The 12500-nt window shown below is 40.4% G+C and overlaps 1 protein-coding gene across 2 annotated transcripts in view; it reads right to left on the reverse strand.

The window, feature by feature from the left end:
* Positions 1-2666: 2666 nt before the first annotated feature.
* LOC143127326 (ADP-ribosylation factor-binding protein GGA2-like) overlaps positions 2667-12500 on the reverse strand; it is a 19332-nt gene continuing 9498 nt past the window's right edge. For both annotated transcript variants that reach the window (XM_076288761.1, XM_076288752.1), the window contains exons 10-17: positions 11382-11495; positions 10847-11014; positions 8712-8776; positions 8061-8194; positions 7746-7894; positions 7346-7515; positions 4214-4324; positions 2667-3433 (exon numbers count right to left, since the gene is read on the reverse strand). In XM_076288761.1, the coding sequence (XP_076144876.1) occupies positions 3323-3433; positions 4214-4324; positions 7346-7515; positions 7746-7894; positions 8061-8194; positions 8712-8776; positions 10847-11014; positions 11382-11495 (1022 nt within the window). In that variant the 3' untranslated portion in view covers positions 2667-3322. The remainder of the gene's footprint in view (positions 3434-4213; positions 4325-7345; positions 7516-7745; positions 7895-8060; positions 8195-8711; positions 8777-10846; positions 11015-11381; positions 11496-12500) is intronic.

A 12500-nucleotide genomic window follows, 5' to 3' on the forward strand; every position in this document is an offset into this window, starting at 1 on the left:
GATATTGGACTAAACACCCCTGCAACGGGACAAACACACACACTTTTATTTTCTTCCATTTTTGTCGGAAAGGAAAACAAAAAGAAAACACATAAAGACACTCCTCCCAACGCAAGGAGTAAAGGACGCTCCCATCTGGCCTCACAGGCCGTTCTGAAGCAATGCATTGTGGGATTTGGAGGGTTCCTGTCACCCTCCCGCCTCCCCGTCTTGTTTCCCAGTCTGAGTTTTGATTTGTTGGCACTTATGGTGCCCAGTGTTTGTTCCCTGTGTATAACGTCCTGTATTTTATTCGTCAAACAAGGGCGATATTATACTAATAAAATGACTTGATCCAAAGCTCCTGTTCAGAGACCGCTGAAGTAGGGTACTGACCCTTAAAAGGCGTATGAGAGAGAAGGTTCTTATCCGATTCATTTACTGTCGCAGTGGTTGTTTTGTTTTCACTTTCTCTCATCTGATTGAAAAGATAGAAAATCAGTGTCTCAAATAATAGCTGGGTTTCCAAACAAACTTCTCAATGCAAATAGGAATAAAACAGGAAATCTTGAGTGGGGAGACACTTCAAATTAGCATCAAAAATTGCTGGAGGAGGGTATTTTAACTCCTGATTCGCATGGAGTCTAAATACAATTTTGATTGGTTTATAAAATTGGTTTATTTACATTGATTTGCATTCTTATTGGCTGTGTCTGTTAAAGCAGCTCTGATGACCTCATGTTTTGTTGCAGTCTTATTGGCTGTGTCGGTTGAAGTTGCTCTGATGACCCCATGTTTTGTTGCAGTCTTATTGGCTGTGTCTGTTAAAGCAGCTCTGATGACCTTATGTTTTGCACCCATAGTTGTTTACTGATCCCATTGTCGTCTCTCATTTGATAAGGAGAGTGGCCAGCTCGAATGTGTATGATAGTGGATGTAAACGCACACTTGCATATGCTGCAGCCCAAAGAGCGTAACATATTCAAACAGCTTGGATACAAATGCACTTAATGACACACAAGACCCTCAGACACTTGAACTTTCAGACCCCCACAGTTGATCAGATGTTCTTAAAGGAGAAGTCCCACCAGGTGGCCACAACCACTGCATGGCTCAAGTCCTGCTCTGGATTCACCTGGCACACCTGACCTGACACAGGTGATCTGGTAAGTACAGACAGGTACAAGCACAGACAGGTTAGGTGGGTCAGGGAGAACCCTGAAACCTGCGATGATGATGTTCCCTCAGAACTAGTATTTGGCAACTGCTGTAATAAGTCCTTGTTGTATTAACATACAGTACCACATTTGTTGTATTGCAGTATTGCTGCATTGTAATTGAGATAAAATGGTGTGAAATTGGTCTCATAAATGCAGTGTTCATAGTACACACTGGCATGAGACCTGTGACTTGCAGTTACACCAGGCCCTGAGGATCAGGATTTCACAGATCAGAATAAGGATTTTGGCAACCGCCAGTCTACAAATCTAAGGCAAGTCTTGTTTCAGTTGCAATCCCAACTCACTTGCAAATAAAACCAGATGGATTTCCACTTAGTTCATACAGATACACAGTCACATGTTTTAAAATTATTATTATTATTATTTATGTTTCAGATTAGGTGACAGTGGAAAGCCACAGGTTTTACCTTTAAACTTCCCGGGTGCTCATAACGTTTGTGATCAAGACCATTTCTCTTGCAGTCACCTCTCAATGTTAATGTGGTTATCTCAAACTGTTTCAGTGGTTTACCACCAGTATGAGCAATGGAAACCCTTTCTTAACCAGCCCAATACAATGACAAACATGTCTACAGTGTTGTTCTGTCAGCAGCAGCAATATACAGAGACCACAAGAAATAAACTAAATAAATTGGGCATCCTTCAGCTTTGTAATCTATGTCTGGTGAAGGACAACAAAGGATATCAAATGTATAATGATGCACATCTTGTCTACAACATTTACTGTTGCACATAATCTACATTTAGTTATATGATGTAAAGCATGTGAAGGTCTGTGCAGTGGAAGGGTACACAAGAACAAGGGCTTGGCCCTTCAATAGTGATTGAATAGCAAGTGGATTTCTTTAGAAGAAACACATTTATTTAGCACAGACATAGTAAAAAAAGATAATTTACATTATATTATTAATACCTTGTTTCGTAACCTTGACAAATAATAACTGATGATGTTCATATTGAAAACAGCCAACAGCAATTTTGCGTCCAATAAGGCAATTTCAACAACAATTGACTCAGTATAAACTAAAACAGAAGTGTACCTATCTGACGGTATCCTGGCAGTGACTGTTCCATCAGATGAACAGTTGGGGGCGTCTCATTCCGACTGTACAGGTTGAACAGGTTCAGTTATTGGGCAGTCATGGTTTCATAATCAGTAGGTGTCCATCAACAGGGATTTTTTTTATCTCTGTGTATAAGTGGTCTACACAGATATGCATTAAAGGTGCAGTAAGTGTTTTGGTACTTAGTGAAATATGGAAAAACTTCTTGAAATACATGTTTAAAAAGAATATGTGTGCATACCTGTTTCTTCATCATTATTGTAAATCCAGAAGCATTTTTTTATGTTTTGGCAACACAATTACTTAGTGCACCTTTACAAAACTCCATGCAATTGGCATACCACTGTCTAGACCACTGCACAAAGTGATGTTACAATAGGACTTATCATAGATGTCTTTAATTTGTTTCTCTGGATACCAGTGCATAAGACTAAGTAATAATCTGCCAAGATACAACCACCCAAAAAACACACTATGTCTAAATCAATTTAGCAACAAAAACAACTTTAGTGACAGCAGTTACATCAAAACACAACCTTGGCTAAATAAATAGAACGACTGCAGTGCAAAGATGTCAGCCATGTTAAAAAAAAAAAAAAACTCTTGAATAAAAACATTGGTTTGCAAAATCAAAGGCTGGTACCGCTGTCCTGTCTGGAAAATGCAGAAACTATTTTTTAAAAATGGCTTGGCACAGTGAGATTGTTGATAATGCACAGCAACAATAAACTAACACACATTTTTTTGGCGTTAAATCTCTATGGCTTCACACAACCACCACATTAAAGGCAGTGAATTTCCTTTACACACACACAAACGCACACGCACACACTTGGTATTAATCTTCTTTCCTTCGGACAAAATCATTTCTAATACTACCATTCCATAACCCCTTCTCCACACACACATGCACACATTGCGTTTGCCTTGCCTGCAGCATTCATTCTGTTATCGGAGTCATGTTCCGGAGTCTGTTCCCCTGGCTGTCCCAAGCAGTGCCCCTCAGTCACCTGCTCTCCCTTGCCGCAGTGGTGGTGGTCAAGACCTGGTCCAGGAGTACCACTCAGGGAAGTGGTCTATCTCGCCCAGCTCGTTGATCATCTCGTCACCATGTTTGAGGGTCAGTTTGTGCCTAAGGCGTACCGGAGACTACAGAGACATGCACAAAAATCTAACATTAGTTCTTCAGTATGTTGTAATAAACTTATTACATAAAATATGTAACAACTTAACATCAGGTGTCCAGTATATAAAGCAATGCCTTTAAAGAGGAATTCCCCCTTAACACTATCTGTGTACAGGATGCATAATGTATAACTGGCTAAATGAGATGAATTTAAAGCCATAAACTGTACTTTAAATCATAGCTCAATAAGACCAGCTGGAAACTGCACAAACACATATTGCAATATACATCTGGCTCACAAACATAGCGGATGGAGAAGAGAGAACATCACAAACTTATAACATTGCACAACACAGGTTTGTTTCCTGCCATTGCGAGTCCGTGTTGCTTTGGGATAAAAGTGTCTGCTAAATATCAGTTAATTGTAACTTTTACATTTATATAGCATTTATTAATTTAGAAGATGCCTTTATGAGGAAGTTATGAGGAATAACATTCAAGCTGCAATGCAGAGGAGACCTTAGGTAACAATAAATAATGCATATTGTAATTATCTGACCTTATCAGGCTACCCATCTCATTTATAGCGCTCTCTCTTTCTATATCTATCTATCTATCTATCTATCTATATATATATAGGCCTTGTATAGTCCTGCGCCTGTTTCCTGTGCACCCTGCGCGTGAAGAGAATTGCATTATCAACGTGGTATGTGGGGGCGTCGTGTGCCTCCCAACAATTGTGACTCTTTCAGGAGGACAGGCCGTAGGGTGTTATGGGTGTTGGTGTGTGGTGGCCGTCTTACCCTCTGAGGGTTGGCCAGCAGCAGGATCTGAGAGATGGAGGCAGGGGGCAGCAGAGGGTTGTATGGGGGGAGATCCTTCCCTGTGGCCGGCTGTAACTTCACCACCATACTCTGGAACAGAAGAGAGAAAGAGAGAGAGAACAGTCAATAAGGTTGACATGTCAAAATCCTGTCTTGTTACAAAAAAATTACTCAAATGGCGTATTCATTTGTTCAATTATACTGCCCTACAAAGGCTAAGAGCAGTATCTGCACTTTTTTTTTTTTTGCACAAATAAGAAGTACATGATCTGCTAAATTTACATTTTTAGTTTGCAGTTTGTATAGAAAAGTAGAGTGAAACCAAGGCAGTGGTTCTGCCCTTTCTGAAACCAAGGCAGTAATCTGCCCTTACTGCCTTGATTTCCCTTGCCATTACTGCATTCTGCTTCTTGGTTTCACTTGCCCTTACTCTAATAGGCTGTGTGTGTGTGTGTGTGTGTGTGTGTGTGTGTGTACAGGGACAGACTGGGACTAAAAAAAGGCCCTGGACTTTCTTCTAAAAAGGCACACACCATTCACACTCACACACACATTAGGTGTCTATCATGATAAGAGTCTCACAATATTAAATGCCAGTAAATGTATCATATTCAAAATAGTCAGTCAGATTTTACAAAAAAGTAATTAACATATACTTTGACAAATATAAGCAGCAGTGTGCAAAGGTGTCAAAGGTTAGGTTTTGGTGTGCAGCAATGCAATATTGCTTGAAAGTCTACAAGAATACCTGATTGATTTTGTTCCATTTTTACATAAATGTTTATAAATGACAGAGTTGTGCAATTATTAAGGCATCAAGCAGCATATCTTCACTAACAATGTAGTAAGTACCTCCTAAATTAATATAAAAACTGAGTGATTATGATCACTTGCTACACTTACTGCAAAATGTTATTGTATGGCCATGTAAGTATAAGCAGTAATGCAAAGGCAAAGCGCAGTATAGCCTATACAACTACCAAATTTTGCCTAAATGTCAAAAAACAAAATGTTTAATATTCACCTCACTTTGATCTATCTAATTATACTACTTATAATTTGATGCTTATACTTGGTGTAAGAAAAACACAAAAAGCTGTTTTCTCAGTTTGGCATTTTTGCAGATACTGCTCTTTGGCTTTGTAGGGCAGCATAGATCCCGTCATAGTTCCAGTTAAATTATTAGATGTGTGTAATGTTTATATCATCCTCTCATTCATTCATTCATAAACACAGTTTATATAAATTGTAGTCACAGGCAACTGGGATGAGAACTGTGGAGTATAATAGAGAGAGGAAAGGGGGAAATGGTTCCATTGTCTGTACCACTGAGAGGAAGATGTACGAAGAAAGCGTAATTAATTAGCACACTGTGCCATGTCATGTGAGGCGGAAGTGTTCACTTCATCAGGTAAATGATGCATGTTCCCGCCCTCTAACGTAACTTGTGCAGCTTGCTGACAGCTCTCCTGTGGCTGGCAAAATGTGCTTTCATACATGTGCAGTCTGTTTGTACTGTACATACGAAGCACATTTGCCAGAAAGCACAGGTGCCAAGAAAGCCTTAGTGCATCACGTCAGTGCCACAAAAATGAAAGGCGTTGGAGAGTGGAGACTAAGTTTGGCTACGGAGTAAACTGACGAAGAAAGACGAATGATTTAGTGTAATGAGGAAGTTGTATATGAATCAAGATAAAGACGCTGTTACTGCATGAAGGAGAGAATCAAATGGCTGCCACAGAAAATGGTGAAGCTGAACTATGATGACTACTCAAAAATAATAACGTGAAAAACATGTATAAAGCACACCAAGGTCCAAAATGCACCTGCAATTCACAGCAGATAACAATCATGCTGCACAAACGCACAGAAATTATTACAATTATGACAAAAACAATGCGAAAATCTGTCAAAACCACCAATTTCTCACACTAAATAAAACTGCAATAGAAACCAAAGCACTTTGTCAAAATCATTAACCACTATGATTATCATGAGTCATTAACGCAAGACGAGAGTGTCGGCTTCAGCCCTGTCAGAACAAGAGCTGGTAAAGGAGGTGAAAGGGAACAGCCGTCTGCCACCACTAGTCTGGTCTTAGTGCAGTCAGAAAAGGAGGTGCCACCACTAGTCTGGTCTTAGTGCGGTCAGAAAAGGAGGTGCCACCACTAGTCTGGTCTTAGTGCGGTCAGAAAAGGAGGTGCCACCACTCGTCTGGTCTTAGTGCGGTCAGAAAAGGAGGTGCCACCACTAGTCTGGTCTTAGTGCAGTCAGAAAAGGAGGTGCCACCACTAGTCTGGTCTTAGTGCGGTCAGAAAAGGAGGTAAGAAATAGCAGCCGCCTGACTCAGTCGTGTAGTCTACGTGATACGCAGGACTATGCAGTATACCCACTTAAAAAGCATCACCATCTCAGTATACCCACTTAAAATAGGCAAGGATACGTATTACCATTTGGGGTTGATCACAGTTTACCCACTACAGCTAACTAGACTACACCACTGTTTCTGAGTAACCACTGGTTTTAGGAGGTGAGAAAGAGGGGCCGTCCCACCACTACTCATTGTGACAATGACATGATGAGTCATCAGTATGGGACGACAGCCAGACCAAACCAGGCTGACTCACAATGGTAGTTGATCGCACATGAGTCAGACACACATACACACGATGGATAGGCACAGGGAAGAAACATAGTCATTGATGAATGATTTTCAGACACACACACACACACACACACACACACACACACACACACACACACACACACACACACACAGAGAGACAAAGAGAGAGATAGAGAGAGAGAGAGCTGTTCCTTTACTGGATTTGATGTTTGATGATAAAATAGATCTAAAGTGATGAATTAGATCTAATGTAACATAAAAAATATATGATGATGTATGCATGTATGAAATTACTAAATAAAGGCAGATCAGTAGTGAACTAAAGATGCAGAATAAAAATAATTCTTTGTTATACATACAGTAAATGAAATGTAGTATGTGTGTGTAGATATAATGATGTGAAGTATGTATGTGTAATGGAGAATAGAAAGTAGAAGTAAATAAGGGCACTTAATAATCACAAGTACGTTAACGTCGGCTGGTACCTTTGGGACGGCAACCTGGAACTGGACGTCTGATATGGGCAGTGCTGACGTGTTCACCGTGGAGACGATGACCACGGCGATGTCCGGGCGTGTTGCGGGGCTGTCGCGGCAGAAGTGCAGGCACACATGGACCCCCCAGCGGTCGTACACCGTGATTGGCTCCAGCCGGCCTACACAGGAGAGGCAGAGGTGAGGTGCAGAAAGTATGGCATTCATTCATTCATTCATTCATTCATTCATTCATTCGTTCGTTCATTCATTCATTCATTCATTCGTTCATTCATTCATTCGTTCATTCGTTCATTAATTCATTCATTCATTCGTTCATTCATGCATTCATCCATCCATCCAATTTATTGCATTCCTATATGCATGCACATTGTGGCTTTATTGGACTCACTTGGTTTCACAGAATCTAAAGACACAAAGATGTCCGTCAGCGACTTGTCCAGTGGAGGAAGGATATTCTTTGAGGGAGACTGTGACATCACAGAGGGTTGATTCTGGTTACCCAGGTTACCCAGTGCAGGTCTGAGTTGGACAGCTGCCCTAATATAATGTAATACAATAATATATATATATTACATATATTAAGGGGAAATGTCCAACAACCAATAACCAATTGACTGTCAATGACCACTTGACTGTCAAATCAAACACAACCGATAACTGAGCTCTTTCGATGATAAAAACTACATATTCCAGGAATACCTACCCTGAGGACCCATTCTGGGATATGGAGTCTACTCCACAACCCCTCGGAATGAGGAGGGGACCTGTTCCGTTAGACCTTTGCTGAAGTCCAGTGTCGTTGGCTGGTCGCTCTGGGGTGCTGACGATATCCTCCAGCTGAAACAGAAAATCACAGTGCAAGTCGTATCATAATGCTCCCCTCACACTGAATATCACCAACAAGGATTGTAAACAGTCCCAGACTGAACTACTAGTGATTCATCCATTCCTTAAATGGTTGTTGTGTACTGAATAGTGAAAAATTTCCAACCCTTTTTCCTTTCCCATTTTTTTCTATGATTACGATTACATACCTCACTGAATATCTGTGAAACAACATCATATTTATATAGCCTCTTTTTCAAACTCAAGGTTACTAATGAAATTGTATTAATGTAATTGTAACTGTTTGTAGCGAGGAGAGAGAGCAGTGACCCCTCCCGGTCTTGAACCCAGGTCTCCGGGGCACTAATCCTGCAGCTTGACCGCAACACCCGTTGGTATGGCAGTCAGCGTGCATACTCAACTGTAGTGACGGTACTCCGGTACTCAACCTGCTATTGTAATTGAATTCATGTCTTCAACTAGTTCACAAGAAGTAACAACATGAAGCCAGCAAGTGGGCACACCATACCTCGATGAGCTCCTCAAAGTAGGACCTGGAGGGACTCATCGGGGAGGGGTAGGGGCTTGCAACCCCTGAAAGAGACGGACATGGAGGTTAGTGTTTCTGCATTGGCACAATGAAGCTACAAAGCGCTCCACTGATTAATGCAGAGAACATATAAATACACACACAAACTCTCTTTTTTGAGTGCATTCTCTTTTAATCGTTGATCACAACTCTGACTGATTTTCTAATGATCACAGCGTGGTTAAAGGTACACTATGCAAGAGTTTCACCTTAATATAACCTTTACGAAGCCAATTTGATGGTAAAAGAACTTGTAAAAGGGGAATCGTTCACCTAGCATAGCCAAACAGCATAGTATGCTGTAGCACAGGGATTCCCAAACTGTGGTACCACCGGTGGTACGCGAGATAAACAGGGCAATGTCGGAAAGGTGTTAAAAATTAATTAATGAATTAGTCAATTAATCAATTAATAATCTAATTAATTAATAAATAATACATCATTTCGAATCGGGTTATAATGATATGGAAACGTGAAATTAAAGGAAATCCTACGCAAACGTGGAAAACTGGCTAAAAAGAGGAACACTGTCCAAAAGGCCTAATCAAAGCGATCGAAGAGGAGAAGCGAGAGAAACAGAGCAGGAGACAGGTAACGATGGGATGGGGGCAGAATGATGAAGGCGGAGGTGGCTCCGGAGCACAGGGGGATGACAGACGAGACAGAAAAGACTGCGCAAAGAAAACAAAAGTATGATGAGGCATATAGGCCTATGCTTCACATGGATTTATCTAACCAGTCTAATGTTTTCTCCATGCGGTTTTTAGCGTGAGAGCTCATAGACCAGTTGAACATTTTGATTTTGTTATTTGTTATCATGTAGGGTGGCTAATTAAACATGATGCCTGGAATGCGTCAATAGAATGTGTTACGTTATTATACATAATGTGTCGGATGGTGGGGGTACGCGAGCCGAGTCAGGATGTAAAAGGTGGTCCGTGGGAAAAAAAGTTTGGGAACCGCTGCTGTAGCGAGTCGCTAATGCGAGAACCAGCCATAAAACTTCAATAAACAGCAGCCCGAATCATCTCTCGAGAAATGTGAAACATTACATTGTCAGTAGATATAGCTCTTCGGAGTTTTTGCCAGTTGCTAATCATTCACCTCCACAACAAAAGCATTTTCATTGTGTACAGGGGGAACAAGTCACAAGAAGTAGACTATTTACAATGGCAGAGTAAAACACAAATATATCACGAAATCTAGGGGGGAGCTTTACATTTGCCAAAAAGTACCTGAATCTGCATAGTGTACCTTTAATGTGCATATAGGGAGGGAAAGTGAAAACCAGCGCCCCAAGTGGTTGCGTTCCTATCGAAGAGCAGCTCCAATGTTAAGTCCCATAGACCTATTTTAAAAAAAATACTGTGAAGCCAAATCAGCGATCTTATCCACCAAAAATATTTTTCAGTGTCTATACAGTAATAATCTTCTAACTGTGAAAATGTCAGACCCTATTTTGCCTTATTTAAAAAAATCGAAATTGCTCCTTTTGTTTCATAAACGAACTACAAAAAAGCCACGTGACTTTACCCTTCGACGTTACTCACGGTAGCATGGTTTGTTTATTAGCCTGGTTAGCATTGCCACTTAACACTTACTGCCAGCTCTTCGTGTGAGTAGAAGCACAACACCAGTTATCCAGACATAAAGGTTATCACCACGCGGTTTACATCACCTTCCGTTATTACAAAAATATGTAAGCCAGTTAAGCAAATTGCCGTATTGATCAGTTAGAGATGAAGCGCCCAAACCTGTGACGTCACATGCAACTGTAGTTTGTTATCACCATGTTACGACAAAAACTCAAAACAATTCAACTGATCCTAAAAATAAGGTATGACCACTTGAAGCAATAGAGGTGACCCCAGTGCCTAACATATGTAAGGCATTAAATTAAGATCCCAATGTGCACCGAGATATATTTTTTCTAAAAAAAAAATCCCATCCCCTCCGCTAAACTCTAGGAACGCAACCACTAGATGGCGATGAGATTACTTTCCCTCCCTATTCTCCATTGTGTGATATGCACAGCAATGAACTTATGAGAAATCATATAAGGAGGCAGGGAATACCCAGAGACACCATGTCATCATCAAAAAGCAGGAGGGCATTGGAGTCCTCTGAAGCTCCGTGATTAGGAGAAGCATCAGCCGGCGACGCTGATGAATTTGGTTGTGACGCATCAAAAGCACAGAAATCAATAAGATGGTAACTCCTGATTGGGCTGGCAGGCTCTGAAACTATAAAGGCCTTAAATCAGTTAATGGTACTAATGAACTAATTTGTCTATAATAATTAATAACGATTAGCTCATGCATTTGTCTTAACATAGTTATTTCTTCCACATTAGTACGTACTGTATATACACGTTATTGACATCAAAGGTAATTTTGTATATACTTTGAATAACATTTTATTATGTATTATTTTGTATACATATTGCATTTTGTTTATTGACAACTAGTAATAACAGATGATACAAGTTGATATATATATATATATTGTAGATATACATTTTACTCTGTTCTGTATGTAAATAATGATCTGTTGATGATGGTGTATTGCACAGACTGACTGAATGTTTGACTGAGATGACTTGTAGTGCACCTGTCTCAACAGACGGTCCCGTGCCTCCATTGCAGTTCACTTCCTGTTTTTCTACCGTCTCTTTGTAGAGGTTAACCACAGAAGTTAGCTTGTCGTTGGCCTTCAGAATTAAAGCTGAAATACAGGTAAACCACAACAATATATCAAAAACACATTGTAGACAGTATAAGCATTAACTATGTTTGCATGGACTTTATTCAGATTACTGGCCTTATTGAGAACACTGCATATTCCGATTATTACTAGCAAAGACAGTTGATTCTGTTAAAGGAGAATTCCGGTGTGATTTTGACCTAAAGTGTTTTGAAACATGATACCGAGTGTGAACGTATGTCTCATAGCCCATCTCGGCTTGTCCCCTGCACTCCGAAATCTGGCACTAGTTAGCCGATGCTACCAACAAGGCGGTCAATGGTGGTGCCTCGGCATCGGCATAGCCATGCAAATAAATCACTGTTTTACACCATTTACGAGGCTCAATGTATCTCCACACTTCATTGGTAGACTTACGAGGGCCCTGACATTTAAAACAAGACATTGAGAACTTTGAAAAAGCACTGGTAGTTTACTTACAAGACGATTTATACAGACAGTACCTTCACGAAGTTTAGCGTTTGCAGCCATCTTGAATTTAGTCACGATAAGTCGAGCGATGAGTAAGAATGAACAGGTATGATAAGGGATCAGATTCCAAAAATAATTCTGTGGAAATGCATGGATTACAGTTTCTTCCAGTAGCAGCAACTGGAATCCATGCATTTCCACGGAATTATTTTTAACATTCACATCAATCATCAGAATGAGGAATGTGAAATGTGATCTCAGTGATTTTGACCATGGCATTATTGTTGGTGCTGAGCCTGATGGTTGATGGGCTGGATAGAGTATTTCTGTAACTGCTGATCTCCTGAGATTTTCACAGGCATCAGTCTCTAGAATTGACTCAGAACGGCACAACAACAACAAAAAAAAAATACATAAGTGAGCGTCATGGAAACGTCTTGTTGATGCTGAGTCAATGAAGGACAACGAAGGCCAATGTCAGGTCAATGGAGAATGTCCAGACTGGTTTGAGCTGACAGAAAGGCTAACTCAGATAACCACTCTGTATTATTGTGG

This window comes from Alosa pseudoharengus, unplaced genomic scaffold (genome assembly GCF_046254945.1).
Source record: "Alosa pseudoharengus isolate Yale_2024_CS ecotype anadromous, Long Island Sound unplaced genomic scaffold, YU_APseudo_1.1 YU_APseudo_1.1_scf_1, whole genome shotgun sequence".
Classification (NCBI taxonomy): Eukaryota; Metazoa; Chordata; class Actinopteri; order Clupeiformes; family Clupeidae; genus Alosa; species Alosa pseudoharengus.